The 15544-nt window shown below is 40.0% G+C and overlaps 1 protein-coding gene across 1 annotated transcript; it reads left to right on the top strand.

Annotated features, from left to right (window-relative positions):
- The first annotated feature begins 4225 nt into the window (after positions 1 to 4225).
- On the top strand, positions 4226 to 15361 carry tnfaip6 (tumor necrosis factor, alpha-induced protein 6). The gene is made up of 6 exons (XM_061793135.1): positions 4226 to 4444; positions 7548 to 7685; positions 8735 to 8896; positions 14442 to 14670; positions 14746 to 14786; positions 15178 to 15361. The coding sequence occupies exons 1-6, from the start codon at positions 4345 to 4347 to the stop codon at positions 15297 to 15299; spliced, it is 792 nt and encodes a 263-aa protein (XP_061649119.1). The 5' UTR covers positions 4226 to 4344; the 3' UTR covers positions 15300 to 15361.
- Positions 15362 to 15544: the final 183 nt, after the last annotated feature.

The raw sequence follows: 15544 nt of genomic DNA, 5'->3' as shown, positions 1-15544 counted from the left end.
TCTCCCGCAAAATGGACTCAGCAGTAAATTTGGGTCTTTGTTTTGATGAAATATTTGATTTTCAGGATTTGATTTTGGATAACAAAGGCATTTCTGTGGGTGGTATTGTGTGACAGATGTGAACTTTGGCTGGCTGTCATTGATGGTCTCATCCCGTCCAAAGGCTTTATGTGGCTGAAAGTCCCAAAACTGCGATCATTCGTAACCAAAATGTTGGTTGAAATCGCTATTCATGCCCACGCACACTTCTGAAAATATCAGAACAATCGGCCTAATATTTTTAATTTGATGGACACCCCTAGTATAGTACAGTGGTGGGGGGGGGGGTCTCAAACTCAACTTACATGAGGGCCGCTGGCGCTAGTGTCTGGGTGAGGTTGAGCCGCATCAAGTATTCCACCCAAAAAAACAAACAAAAAAAAAAGCCCAACTGATCAAATCTTTTTCATTAAAATAACAAAATAAATAAATAATAAGTCAAAATAATGAACTGTTCTTCAGAACATAGGCTTCTTTTACTTCCTCCTACTCCTTGCTGTCAGAGACTTGGCAGCGCTTCCTCTCACGCAGGTGAGCTTCATTTGGTTTGAGGGAGGAAGCAACTGAACGCCTCAGTATGGCTTTAAGATGCTCATCTTTAAAGTTTGGACATGAACTTTGACTTTGTTCATTGTGGAGAAGAGCCTTTCACACAAATGGGTGCTGGCAAAAATGCACATGATTCCAAAAAAAATCTTTTTTTTCACAGAAAATTGTCCAAGCTTGTCTGTTTTTCCATTCACCTCCCTAGACATTTGAAAAGTGGATCTGTGTGTCTTGAAGTCTGCAAAGCTGTGATCCAATTCTTCCTGTAGCTTTCCAATGGTATTAGCATACTCACTGTGAAATGTTGTTCCAGAATCCACGAGTGGCAGAGGTTTGTCTGGGAAAGTTGGGCTTTCCGTAACACAAGTTTCGTGTTCTGACATTGTCATATGCGACGCTGACAAGTTGGCCCTGGCCTTGTAACTTCTTATTCAGTATATTTAGCTCCTGTGTGATGTCAACAAGAAAAGCTAAGTCCATTAGCCCTTTGGGATCACTTAGTCTCACCCAGTCACACTGAGTCAGCCCATCCCTTTCCAGGAAAGCTTTAACTTCTGCCCTTCACTCAAAAAAAAAAAAAGGAAACCTCTTCAAAAGCTTCAAGAGGTGTTCCAAAGGCAATTAGTTATAGTTATAGTTATTAGTTAAAAATGATTTGTGGCGGTGTTCTTATCATATTCAAAACAACAACAACAAAGAAACATACAAGTGAGGTATATGTTCAACAAGCTATATTTAACCTTATTGGTTCTCATTTCAAAACAAACATGTTTTGATAGCAGAAGAAGTCGCTAGCTAGCTCAACGCAACATAACGTGATTTTTATTTATTTATTTTTTTTAAATAAATTCGAGCAGAGGTTGTTGTTTTTTTTTTCTATTACTAAGTTATCAAAATGTGTTTTGTCCATACCGTAATTGACTTTAAAAATGAATTTTCTTTTTACTTTTACTTGGGTATAGAAGTTAACTCGGTACTTTTACTGTACTTCGACTTAAGTACAGCGCGTGAGTACTTTTGCTAGCTCTGTATGAGGATAATTCTTCGACATTTTGAACCATTTTCTGTCACACTCAAAACACATTGAGACATTTAGCAACTTGCGGGAATCAAACACCAATCTTCCATTACAATGTTTGCTGTTTTGTGTCGTTCTTGAGCGCCCCCCAGCTACACTTAAGCCACTCCTATCCCCTGCAGGGCATATTGTAAACCACCCAATAGCGTGTATGTCTCATCCTGCTTTGGATGATTTTACATCCTTGACAAGAGCTCCAAAATGTCACCCCATCACCGGCCAAAAACTACATGACCACCACTGGTTATGTTAACATCCCTGCCATATGCTCAGTAAGCTCCCCTGTTCAATGTTTATTTAATGTGTGTCGTTAGCGTGATGTCACACATGACATCAGTGTTTTTTTTTTTTTTCAAAGTTCACTCATGACACACGCACGCACACACCTAGCAGCACCCCCAGAAAGAAATGCCATGGGAAAGACGTGAACGATGACTCTCCCATTAAATTGCAAGTGGTCGCTGTGACGGGAGGCCAACTTTCCATGTGTGGGCTCCACAGGCAAGAACGAGAGAGACGCCCTGAGGAATGAGACGGGCACACACGTTGTTTCCTCCCAGATCTGGAAGTCACGCTGTACTTCTTACAAGCCGCTTTGTTTGACGTCTGGCAATGACGTTTGTATGGGAGTGAGGCAAGTTGCCGTCACACGCCAGCGCACTCACATTGTCCAACGCCTGTCGGGCACAAGTCTTGCACCAAATCTTTTCTGATGTACCATTTTAAGAACAGCGCACCCCTTTTTATCACAGGGCATCACATCCCGACACACCCGCGGTAGGTGAAAATCTGTGATATAAAGAGACTATATATAAAAAATAATTAAAAAAAAGTTTTTATCATTCTCATACTCACTTTAAACACATTTAAACGAATTAAAACACACCTAACAAACCTATTAACCCTTTTAAAACGACGCGGATCACTAACTCCTCGCTACTTCGTGCAATTTTAATCATTCCAACTGCCCCTGAAAGCCGTGAAACTAATAAATATATCTATTGTTATGGTGCTAAAAGGGTTAAAGTATTCCTAAGAGGCTGTTCTCATTCTCTTGCACGCATAACTCCTTCAAACAAGAGGCACCGAGTGCTTGCTTCAAGCTGTTTATTTATTTTTATTTATCCAGGTAAGGCGACTGAGAACAGATTCTCATTTGACAGGAGAGTAAATCAAAGCAAAAAAAAAAAAAAAAGGAAACACAAATACATGGACAGCAAATGGGTACAGTGTGATATACTGTAGGTATAGAGTCAGATAGTTTAATAGTATTTGTCACTCCCAGTTGAAGTTTACGGTATAACTGACGCATGAAACAAAAATTGACTAAACATTTGATATTCAAACACCAAAACAGACATTAGAGATTCTTAATACAGTGCTGGTACAGTCAATTGAAAGTTTGAAGTGCTTTACACCGAAGACACCCTTGGTTTGTAAATGGTTTAGAGGTGCAACAATTAATCGTTTAATCAATAACCACATTTGCAAACATCTGCTCTTCCTTTGGAAAAGAACGATAACATTTTGTGCATATTATTTTACATGTTACTGACCAAACATATCAATTTACATTTGTGGATTTTTTGCACTGTCAATTTGAAAAATAATGTCAATTTTTCTTATAAAGGGATGGAAATTAAAACATGACTTTTAGAGCTGCTCATTGCAGCTCTAAAATGGTTTTTAACCTAGTTTTTAAATTGTTTACAGTCATTATTAACATATATATATAATAAGATGGTCAGTGTATTGTTATAAGTACCACGTTACGATGACAACCTCGCGAATGGTGTCAAGTTGTATACTAACTAGTTGTTATTGGTTTATTACCTGTTTATAAGGTCATAATACACTATTACTATAGAACAACAAGCGTGGTCTAAGAGAATAGATTTATATTATAATTTCAATACATCCCCTTTTAAAAGTTGTATAAACCTGTTATCCATTCTTTATTAACATCTTATAATCGCATCTAATCTGCCTCAAGAGTTAAACAAAATATGCAAATCATGTCAGGCTTCATTTCAGTGAGTATCTAAAGATGTCTGTTTGGCTTTTTGTTCGTCTATATAAATCCCACTGAGACTGAGAAAACTTCAATAGGTGAGTCGTTTTATGTTTGTGTGTTTTTTTTTTCTTTTAAGTTTTATTACACTTGGGTCACAGTTGAAAAAAATAAAACATTGCCTGTACAGTAAATACAAGTTCTATGATAGCGACAGTTAAAAAAATAAACGACCAGCTAATTTGACACAACATTTGATTTGAAATTAAGAACAATTGGGAAGTCAACCAGTTCCACTTTATAGGTTCGACTGTTTAATATTACGGTATAAAGTAAAGCAGTTCGACTTGTGTTGGTAACTGTTTGTTTTCGAATGTGCGTCAACTAATTTGAATGTTTCCAATCCAACAACATGATGGGGGGGCTAAAGTGCATTTCGCAAGAACTGGAAGTTGTAGAAATTGGACGATATTAGTTGAGTGTCTCTTTTGCAAGGGGTGGCAGTGGTTTCAGTTAATCCCCCTTTGCAAAAGTCACTCCCCTCCTCCTCCTCCTCCTCATTGTCCTCCTCCCTTTTCCTCCTCTCCAAAGGGCCACATAAATAGGGGCCAGCGGTCCAAGCTGAGGGGGTCCCCGCATAGACACACACATCTGGACAGCAGCTTGCACGATGCGTCTTCTGGCTTTCTTGTGGACCCTGAGCTTCCTTCTCAAAGAGGTGCACACATGGGGCTACAGGAATGGCATATTTCACAACTCCATATGGCTGGGTAAATATGTTTCTGCCGGTTTTTTGGTAAAACTTTGAAATGATCATGTTCAGAATGAGCTAGCGAACTTTGAATGCATGGGTTCATTGATGTTTTAGACCGTTAACTATACAGCCCAAGCTGTTTCTGTTTTTTTTTTGTTTTTTTTAATATAATATATTAGATGTTATAATCCAAAACTGTTAAAACCACAATAATAAACACTATTTAGTCAAATAAATACCTCTCTGATAGTGCCAGTCAGAAATGAGCCATGATTATCTTGGTAAAGCAGCTCTTTTATTGCGCAGGTGTACCGAATGTTCTGGCCTATGACATTTTTAGTTTGGTTGCCAAGCAGGAGAGGCAATCTTCAAAGAGACACTTAACTGTGTGAATGGAAGTAATTAGGAAACAGGCGATGGAGTCTGTGCCAGTCAGCGACTTCTTGCAAAAGGTCATTCCGGAATGACTAAACACATAGGAGGGGGCGGGGGGGGGGTGACTAACGACTGCATTCTTAATGTGCAGCAAACAGAACAGCAGGCAATATTATGAGCGTAGCTTATCATAAGCAGCATGTCTTGTAGCCATGCATGCGTGAAGCCAAAACAGAGTCTTGACTCCCACTGGAGAAAGGCACCATTTCTTTCTTCGTTCTTTCCAATATGTGTTATTTTTCCAATTCGATCACAGTTTGGCCCAATTAAGCGTCTAAATTGCTGCTGATGCTGTTGACGTCGTGTACACATTCATTTATGGCTCTAAATTATCTTTGATGTTGACAAATATGTCAGGTTTGTCGAAATCTCTTAATTGTCTTCAACGTTGACAAGGACGCTGTATGTCAAGTTTTTTTGAAGACTTTAAATTGTCTTTGATTTCAGGTACTGTGTATGTCGAATTAAGGCTTGAAATTGTCTTAATTTTTACTTTAGTCATTACATTTATTATACTTGTTATTATCCCTCAAGGGGAAATTCAACTTACACTCCGCTGTATATTTCGTGTTGCACTCCACACACATGCAGGCACGTGTGGGGTGCCGTTTGTAAAAATAACAGCAACATTTTGTCACATTCAGATTCAAACAGTGTTTAAAAAAATAGCGCAAATTTAGAACACATTTAGAACAATATTTGCCAACTTTATAGTTCAATCCAAATATTCAATGTTACATCTAAATCTCAAATCTAAATGGCTAAATATATATTTAAATCTTCAATATTTTTTAAAATATGAATCATGAACATAAATGTTAAATATACACGTATATATATATATATATATATATATATATACACTCTTATATAGATATTAAATGTAAATTTAAATATAAATCTACATCTAAATGTCAACTCTATAACTAAATATAAATCTTAAATCTTAAATATAAATATAAATATTAAAACTAAATGTTAAATATATATTTCAATATAATTATTACATATTAATGTTAAATCTAAATGTTTCAGGTCCAATATGTAAACCCACACAGCACAGGGTGAATTATGGTACATCCGTTTCTTGGCAGTGTGGATTTGCATATTAACAAAATATTTAGTTCGACCCGAAACATTTAGATTTCGCATTTAACATTTGTATTGAATTTTTATATTTACATTTATACTTTATCCAGCCTCTCGTGTTTCCTCACAGCAAATTGCTGACAGTAAGATTGCGCTTCAGTTCTTACGTCCTGTGCATTACGTGTGATCGACTACACGTGTGTGTGTGTGTGGGATCTGTTAGTGTACGTGTACAACTTCTTATGTGTGTTGGTGGCTTTGATTTTTTTTTTTTTTTATTGTGTAAAGCACTTTGTGCTGCATTTTCATGTAAGCAAAGTGCTAAATAAATAAATAAACTCTGAGTCCACAAAGGTTTGGTGACCCCTGTTCTAAATTGTCTTCATTAAACGCTGTAAATTATCTTCCATGTTAACAAAAATTATGATGATACCAGGTTCGTCGAAGGCTCCACATTGTTTTTGACGTCTACGTCTGGTTCGTTGAAGGCTCCAAATTGTCGTTGATGTTGATTGTCGAAGACTTAGTTGATGCGGATGAGGGCATGTACATTAAGTCATTGTCTTTCATTCATTCATTCACCTTCCGTTCCGCTTATCCTCACTAGGGTTGTGGGCGTGCTGGAGCTTATCCCCAGCTATCTTCGGGCGAAGTCATTGACTTTGATGTTTACAAATAAACATACATTGGGGAGGCACATACTGTATATCCTAACGTGATTCTACCACCGGTGCTTTCAGCTCCAACTGAAATCGCAGGTTTTTTTCTTTACAATAATATTTTAACATATCGACAGTGCAACATGGTGGTCGACTGGTTAGCACATCTGCCTCACAGTTCTGAGGATCCAGGTTCAAATCCGGCCTTGGCTGCGTGGGTTTTCTCCGGGCACTCCGGTTTCCTCCCACATCCCCAAAAACATGCATTAATTGGAGACTCTAAATTGCCCGTAGGTGTGAATGTGAGTGCGAATGGTTGTTTGTTGATATGTGGCCTGCGATTGGCTGGCGACCAGTTCAGGTTGCACCCCTCCTCTCGCCTGAAGTCAGCTGGGATAGGCTCCAGTGCTCCCGCGACCCTTGCGAGGAGACGCGGTAAAGAAGATGGATGGATGGATACAGCTACAGTTTGTAAATGAGAAAATATGTAAAATATTCACTATGTGTCTCATAATTCTCTCATAAATCTGCTATCTCTATAGTGGCTTGTGTCTGCCAATTTTTTTTCCGTTGGCCAGTAGGGCAATGCTTGACCCCTTTGAACTCTGACTAGCAACCATTTTGATGACCTACTTTGCTGCGCTTGTTTGCTAGATAAAATGTTATTTCCCTATTAATTCTGCCAAGCACCGAAAAATACAAGCAATTGTGTAGATCTGTTGTGCTTTGTCTGCAAAATACTTAATATGTTATTGTAGTTCCAAAGTTTTAAATGACAGATTATTCTTTGACTTTAACTTTTAGTCTTCAGCGTTGACCAGAATGTGACGAATCAAAATCGTCTTCGATGTAATTGGAACCTGAACGATGGGGTCGTCCGTTGTGGTATGAATGAATGAATTTCCGTTTTCAGCTGCGGTGGTCTCTTTTTGACAGAACAAGCAGCTGGAGTGTACCACCGGGAGTCGCGCAAAGGGAGATACCAGCTGACGTACAAGGAGGCCAAAGCTGTGTGCAAGTACGAGGGAGGGAAGCTGGCCACTTACGAGCAACTGGAGGCCGCTCGGCAAATAGGTCTGGAAAACACGTCCACCCGACTGGGATACATCCTAGCTTAGACCCAAATCCAAATTGGTCTCCAAAGGGATGCTTTACCATACAGGAGAAGAGTTTTTTTAAATACTGAGGGGGAAATACTGGAATTATTTGATCCCCTGCTCAGTTCTTAAGTTTGCTCAGTTACAAAGAAGTTAAAATCTTGTGGTGGAAGTTGAAGAATCAACAACAAACAGGAAGGATTCAAAGAGTTTCTGTTAAGATGAGTGGGCACTGTGCAAATGTGCTGACCAACTACAACAAACCTTTAATTGCTGTGCTTGCAAAGAAGGGTTTCTCCATCAAGTACTAATTTATGTTTATTGGGGATCAAATATATAGTATTTTACTCAATAAAATGAACCATTTTAAAACAAATTTTGACATATATTTAGTGAATAAACAAAAATGTGACAATATGAATTTCTTTGTAACTGAGCAAACTCATTCAGCAAGGGATCAAAAGATTATTTCCCACATTGCTTATTCTGTATATTTTGGTAGGCTGGAGGTCAGAGCAAAAACAATGCATGAAACATTAATTTCAACGGGACACTTTAGTTGCTATTGCATGACGCCCAATTATGAAGACGTCCCTGGTGTATTGTAAAAGAGTGTTAACACCATCTTTGATGGGTGACATCATCATCCCCATGGCACTGACTGGGACTGAGTCCACTCACTTTCCTCTCGGGCGTCACAAGCCCCCCACCACACACCCCCATCCGCCCCCACCTTCAGCACCCTCCCCCGAACTAATCATTTGTCAGCAGCTAAAAAAGACTTTGCCCTTCGGCAATCTAAGGGGGATGTCTCCCATTTATCAGGATTGTTTGGGCAGGGGTCTGCTCCTTGTAACTGGAACACTGACTCCACAAATAAGCCAAACAAAAACAACTGAACCCACCAAACAAGTCTCAGGATGGTCGTTAGGAGGTTGCGTTCCCGCCAAGGGGGTGTGGTGAGAGAGACCGTGGTTGGTTGAATAGAGGAAAGAATGTTAATGCTCAGGAATTTTTCTTGTTTAGGGTTCCATGTGTGCGCTGCAGGATGGTTCGATAAAGGACGCGTCGGCTACCCCATCGTCAAAGCTGGCGCCGGCTGTGGCTTTGGAAAGGTTGGCATCATCGACTATGGCTACAGGCTCAACAAAAGTGAGAGATGGGACGTGTACTGCTACAACCCTAGCTGTAAGTCGGTCGCAAAAGTTTTTTACCTTACCAATATGGGGAAATAGAAGAGACCTGTGGTTAGCACTCAGCAACAGCAACAGGCTTTTCTTTTGTGGTGTTTGCGTGTTCTGCCACAGTAACTTGGGACTTGCTTGAAACTTGAAGGTTAAGGCTTGAGACTTAGGCCTTGTACACACATCAAGATAATCGGGCTGTTTTTGTCTCCAGTTTGCCCCTTCCTGATCAAAGATGGCGAACGGCAGACGATCGTATGTTTTATAAGATTATCCTATAGGATTATTTTGCAGTTTGGCGTGTGTTAAGAGTGAATTTGTCCCAATAATAGGGTCCGAAATGGGTCGGGCCTGACAAACCTAAATAATAAATGAGTACAATATTTACGACCAAAAATCTTCTTGCGTATGGCAGAAGCCGACTACTCCCAAGTTATGCCTCAGGCCCGGTACACACATAAAGATAATTGGACTATTTTTGTCCCAATATTGTCCTTGCCAGACTAAGGGCAATAAACGCCAAACTATTTTATCTTTCATAAAATTATCCTATAAGATTATCCTTAGGTCTGAGGTGTGTTAAGACAAGAGTGCATTTCTCCTGATAATAAGGACCTTAAAAGGTCGGGGCCTATCTCAGCTGTCATCGGGCAGGAGGCGGGGTACACCCTGAACTGGTTGCCAGCCAATCACAGGGCACATACATTCACACTCACGGTCACACCTACGGGCAATTTAGAGTCACCAATTAATGCATGTTTTTGGGATGTGGGAGGAAACCGGAGTGCCCGGAGAAAACCCACACAGGCACGGGGAGAACATGCAAACTCCACACAGGCGGGGCCGGGGATTTAACCCGGGTCCACAGAACTGTGAGGCTGACGCTCTAACCAGTCGACCAACGTGCCGCCCCTTTGGAAATATATTTAATTTAATGAGAAAAATGGTGGCGTGTTAAATATTTCAGCTGCTGTAAGTAGGTTCACCTGACTGCAAGAAGTATTTTCCAAAGCAAGTATTTATTGACAACATCACCATTCTAAAGCACTCCCGCCTCCGGTCCCTTTGGCTGAAATCAGGAAACATCAGGGCTACATTTGCGGTAGTGACAGAATCCTTATGTGTGTGGTGTTTTGTGTTAAGATTATCGGCGTACACCACACACAGTATGACCAAAACTGTTAAATGCCTGATTTTTTTTATCTTTATGTGGGGGGTCTGTAACAGATAAACATTCTTTGAAGATAGTTAAAATCCTTATGTGTGTACCAGGCCTTAGTTTCATCAAAGACTCTCATCAATTATCTTCACCATGTCGCTGGCATCGGGTTGAAACCTCTTACACTAGATTGCCAAATGTATTTGCTCACCTGCCGTGATTCACATATGATTTTAAGTGATATCCCATTTTAAATCCAGATTGTTTACTATGATGTTGGTCTACCCTTTGCAGCTGTAATAGCTTCAACTCTTGTGGGAAGGCTTTCAACAGTATATGGGACTTTTTGCCCATTCTCCCAGGAGCATATTTGTGAAGTCACACACTGATGTTGAACGAGAAGGCCTGGCTCACTCTCCACTCGATATCAACCCAAAGGTGGTCTATCGGATTGAGGGCAGGACTCTGTGCAGGCCACTCAAGTTCATCCATACCAAATTCTCTCATCCATGTCTTAATGCACCTTGGTTTGTGCATTTGGTGCACAGACATGTTGCTCAGGGGGTAATATTTTGGACATTTCCAAATTTGTGGGAACAGTTTGGAGATGGTCCCTTCCTGTTCCAACATGACTGTGCATCAGTGCACAAATCAAGGTTCATAAAGATATGGATGAGAGAGTTTGATGTGCACAATCCTGACTTCAACCCTATAGAACACTTTTAAATGAATTAGAGCGGAAACTGAGAGTCAGCCCTTCTCGTCCAACATGAGTGTGTAACCTCACAAATGTGCTTCTGGCAGAATTCCTATAAGCACACTCTTAAACCTTGTGGAAAACCTTCCCAGAAGAGTTTAAGATGTAATAACTGCAGAGGGTAGACTGATGTCATATTAAACCCTATGGATTAAGAATTCACTTAAATTAATATCTGAGAAGGCAGGTGAGCGAGCACGTTTTCCAATATAGTCTGTCTAAATTTGGTCATATTTTTTCACAAATCAATACTATTTATCAATCCCCATGTGGGTATGATATTTTTACAAATGATTGACACATCTAAAGTGTTGAAAATGGCTTGCACTCTTTGACGATACAATGTTTTCGCCCAATGCCTGTAATAGATGCAAACGTTAGGTTAATGGGAAATTTCTTTTGTCGGTGTTTACAAAGGTCTGTCTCTAAACTATATCTAATGTTTACGAAAAACATAGGTTAGGTTAATCACCGACCAAACTGTCTTTGATGTTCGCAAAAACCTGTACTTTTGTTTTTTTAAGATGACATGAAGACTAAAATGTTGACAATGTTTACAAAAAGACATTAGTTTAATTCGGTGTGTACTTTAGTTTTGTCAAAATGTGTAAAGTTTGTCTTCAATATTAACAAGAATGTTCGTAGGTGTGTCTGTTTTGTGGTTGACAGGTGATCAACCGGGGCAGGGGTTCGCAATTGTTTTCACACTGGTACTGGCATTTCATACTGTTACTAACTCACGACCTACTTTACAAGTTAACAACAATAAAGAAAGCTTATGCACTTTTAAACCCCAGCTGGGATAGGCTTATGGAGTTCAAAATCGAGCGTCATGTTGAAATCATCTCACATTATTTCGCCAGAGAAGCTTTGTCACAGCTCCCAGTTGGTGGTGATTATGTTGATGGTAATGGTGGTGGGGGGTAACCACACTTTCAGACCAGTCATGCAGTCTGAAGCCGTGATGACCACGCCATGCTCCATGTCAAACAAGAGTGACGACACAAGGGAGCTTAATCACTCCAGGATGGGACGACAGTCTGAAATCAAAACCGCAATCTGGTTTCCTCCCTGTGACTTATCGCTGTTGCCTTCAGGCTAAACCTGAACGCATCCATGTGGATAAGATGTCCACAAAGAAGCGTTTAAAGTAGTCAACCATCTGCCAGCCTCGGAGATTTGTAATTGAAATACTCGAGATTAAAAAAAAAAAAAAAAAAGGTTCAAATGCGCCTATTGTAAGCAATTCATGAGACAATGAAAGGAATATACTGTATATTTCTTTAGGCATTGTAATCCTCCCTGGCCACAACTTTAGATACACCTGTATCATTTAGGAATATAGAATAGAGAAGTTACTGTCTATAAACAATGTTATCTTTATGACAATATAGATCTTTGTAGGGCAGAAGACCGTATTTGGTAACATTAGCCATTGATTCTGAAACTGTGGGGCATGAGAGAAGTGTAATTGTCATAATGCGGTAATTATACATTTACCTTGTTGTTTTCTCTGCCTATGAACTTTTCCTCTACGAAAATGCAGTTTACACTAAAAAAAACAACAACAACTAAACATTTAACTAAAATAAAAATGGACACTTCATGATCAGGCAGCAGAACCACATGCTTCCTCCCAACTACTAAAAACAGAAGGTAGTGTTAATAATGAAACATTGAGGACCCGGGTTCAAAGTGGCTGCAACATGTTCCAAAGAAGCTGGGACAGGGTCATGTTTACCACTGTGTTACATCATCTTTTCTTTTAACAACATTCAATAAACGTTTGGGAACTGAGGACACTAATTTTAGAAGCTTTGTAGGTGGAATTCTTTCCCATTCTTGCTTGATGTACAGCTTCACCTGTTCAACAGTCCGGGATCTCCGTTGTCGTATTTTATGCTTCATAATGTGCCACACATTTTCAATGGGAGACAGGTCTGGACTCCAGGCAGGCCAGTCTAGTACCTGCACTCTTTTACTACAAAGCCACGCTGTTGTAACACATGCAGAATGTGGTTTGGCATTGTCTTGCTGAAATAAGCAGGGGCGTCCATGAAAAAGACGTTGCTTGGATGGCAGCATATGTTTCTCCAAAACCTGTATGTACCTTTCAGCATTAATGGTGCCCTCACAGATTTGTAAGTTACCCATGCCATTGGCACTAACACAGCCCCATACCATCACAGATGCTGGCTTTTGAACTTTGCTTCCATAACAGTCCGGATGGTTCTTTTCCTCTTTAGCCTGGAGGACACGAGGTCCAGAATTTCCAAAAACAATTTTAAATGTGGACTCGTCGGACCACAGAACACTTTTCCACTTATCATCATTCCATCTTAGAGGCGCTTGAGCCCAGAGAAGCCGGTGGTGTTTCTGAGTGTTGTTGATAAATAGCTTTTGCTTTGCATAGTAGAGTTTTAAGTTGCACTTACGGATGTAGCACCAAACTGTATTTACTGACATTGGTTTTCTGAAGTGTTCCTGAGCCCCTGTGGTGATATCCTTTACACATTGATGTCGGTTTTTGATGCATTGCCGCCTGAGGGATCGCAAAGGTCACGGGCATTCAATGTTGGTTTTCGGCCTTGTCGCTTACATGGAGTGATTTCTCCAGATTCTTTGAACCTTTTGATGATATTATGGACCGTAGATGATGAAATCCCTAAATTCCTTGCAATTGTACGTTGAGGAACATTGTCCTTAAACTGTTCGACTATTTTCTCACGCACTTGTTCACAAAGAGGTGAACCTTGCCCCATCTGTGCTTGTGAACGACTGAGCAATTCAAGGGCTCGTTTTATACCCAATCATGGCACCCACCTGTTCCCAATTAGCCTGTTCACCTGTGGGATGTTCCAAACAGGTGTTTGATGAGCATTCCTCAACTTTCTCAGTCTTTTTTGTCACAAGATCATGTTACAAGATATCACACTTTGTATTTTAAATTACAGTATTAATATTTATATATAATGTCATTGTAAAAATGTGTCCCACGATTTTGGATCAGAATCAGAATCTGAATCGTTTTTATTTGCCAAGTATGTCCAAAAAAACACTCCTTTACACAAAAACACTTTAAAGTGACTAGTAGCGCGATAATCTGGGACAATGTCGATTGTGCAAATGTTGCAGATACTCCTCAGTCAGTGTGGAAGTGGGGCAGATGCTACTCTGGCATGAGTGGCCAGTATTGGTCAACAACAGATATGCAAATAGTGCAGCGTGGCGAGACTACTACAGTGAGTGCACGAGTATGTATAATTGGCCCGACAGAAATGTGACAACAAAGACAAGACAAAAGAAATTCTAAATTCTAAATTATAAATCACTATTTGTAATTTTTAAGGTTGAATCTTACATGATGTCACACATGTTCTTCTCTTTATATATCACACTAACACCAATAATGTTTTGCTTTGTCATCAATAACACTGAGCTGAGATTCAGATTTAGTTCTTTCTTCTCTAAATATGTTTAACTGCTTAGCATATGTTGACCTACAGAAATTGGTTTCAGCATGTTTCATAAACCCGAAGTGAAAGTGCCATTTTTCTGTTTGTGGCCCTCAGCGGGAAAACTTTGAACATCCCTGGCTTAAGAGGAATAAAATCATGATTATGTTTCTGCCAGCCAAGGAGTGCGGCGGCGTTCTGACCGATCAGCAACGGATCATCCAGTCTCCTGGCTTTCCGGAGGAATACCAGGACGACCAGATCTGCTACTGGCACATCCGAGTGCGTCTAGGCCAGAGGATCCTCCTCCACTTCGTGGAGTTTGATGTAGAGGATGACACAGCGTGCTTGGCGGACTACCTGGAAGTGTACGACAGTTACGACGACGTGACCGGCTTTGCTGGAAGGTGAGTGTCGCCGGCCTTAGCTGACCTTCTGTTCACTTACATCAAATCACCTTCAAATGTGTTTCTCCTTTTCAGGTTTTGTGGTGATTATTTACCTGAAGACATAATCAGCACAGGTGAGCCACCATTAGGTTTTTGCTGAATATCCAAATAAAGTAAAAAGAATCACATAGCACGGTCTGGTGCAATGGTGAGCACGTCTGCTTCACAGTTCTGAGTTTCAGGGATCTCGGCTCAGGCCTTCCTATGTGGAGTTTGCATGTTTTCCCTGTGCTTGTGTGAGTTTTCTGCGGGTACTCCCCCCCCCCAAATAAAATCTTTATAAAAGAGTCTAAACTGTCCAGAGGTATAAATGTGAGTGTACATGCATGTTTGTCTATATGTGCCCCGCAATTGGCTGGTGACCAGATAGATTCAAGCTTACCAATGACCCTAAGGTGGATAAGCTTTATAAGAAAATTGAAGGAATGGTGGATGAAGTCAATGTTTTTTTGTTTTGCTTTACAGGAAACGTGATGACGCTGAAGTTCCTCTCGGATGCTTCGGTCACTGGTGGGGGCTTCCAGTTACAATACTTTGCCATGAATGCATCTGCACTGTCACAGAATTACGTTGACTATTTTCACTGACCAACATTCTCATCTTTAATCATTGAATCTTGATTATTAAAGACATATATCTGCTTCATAAACGTGTCTTTTTGTTGCTGTTTCCAACACTCTCCTTGTTTAACTTCTGTTATTCCCAACTTATAAAATAAAAATGAAATTATACAATGTATCAAGTATTGTAAACTGTGATACAACTGTACAAAAATGAATAAATGAAACGGGGGGAATCAAGTTTGATATGGATTTTATAGTACCGGAAACGC

This window comes from Phyllopteryx taeniolatus, chromosome 12, assembly GCF_024500385.1.
Source record: "Phyllopteryx taeniolatus isolate TA_2022b chromosome 12, UOR_Ptae_1.2, whole genome shotgun sequence".
Lineage (NCBI taxonomy): Eukaryota > Metazoa > Chordata > Actinopteri > Syngnathiformes > Syngnathidae > Phyllopteryx > Phyllopteryx taeniolatus.
Note: the sequence above shows the minus strand (reverse complement) of the source record. Positions and strands in the feature narration are given on the sequence as shown.

Coding starts and splice junctions, on each gene's coding strand:
- tnfaip6 (XM_061793135.1), top strand. CDS start 4,345: ATGCGTCTTCTGGCTTTCTTGTGGACCCTGAGCTTCCTTCTCAAAGAG. Junction 4,445..7,547: donor TCACAACTCCATATGGCTGG/GTAAATATGTTT, acceptor TCTTTTTGACAG/AACAAGCAGCTGGAGTGTAC. Junction 14,787..15,177: donor TGAAGACATAATCAGCACAG/GTGAGCCACCAT, acceptor TTTGCTTTACAG/GAAACGTGATGACGCTGAAG.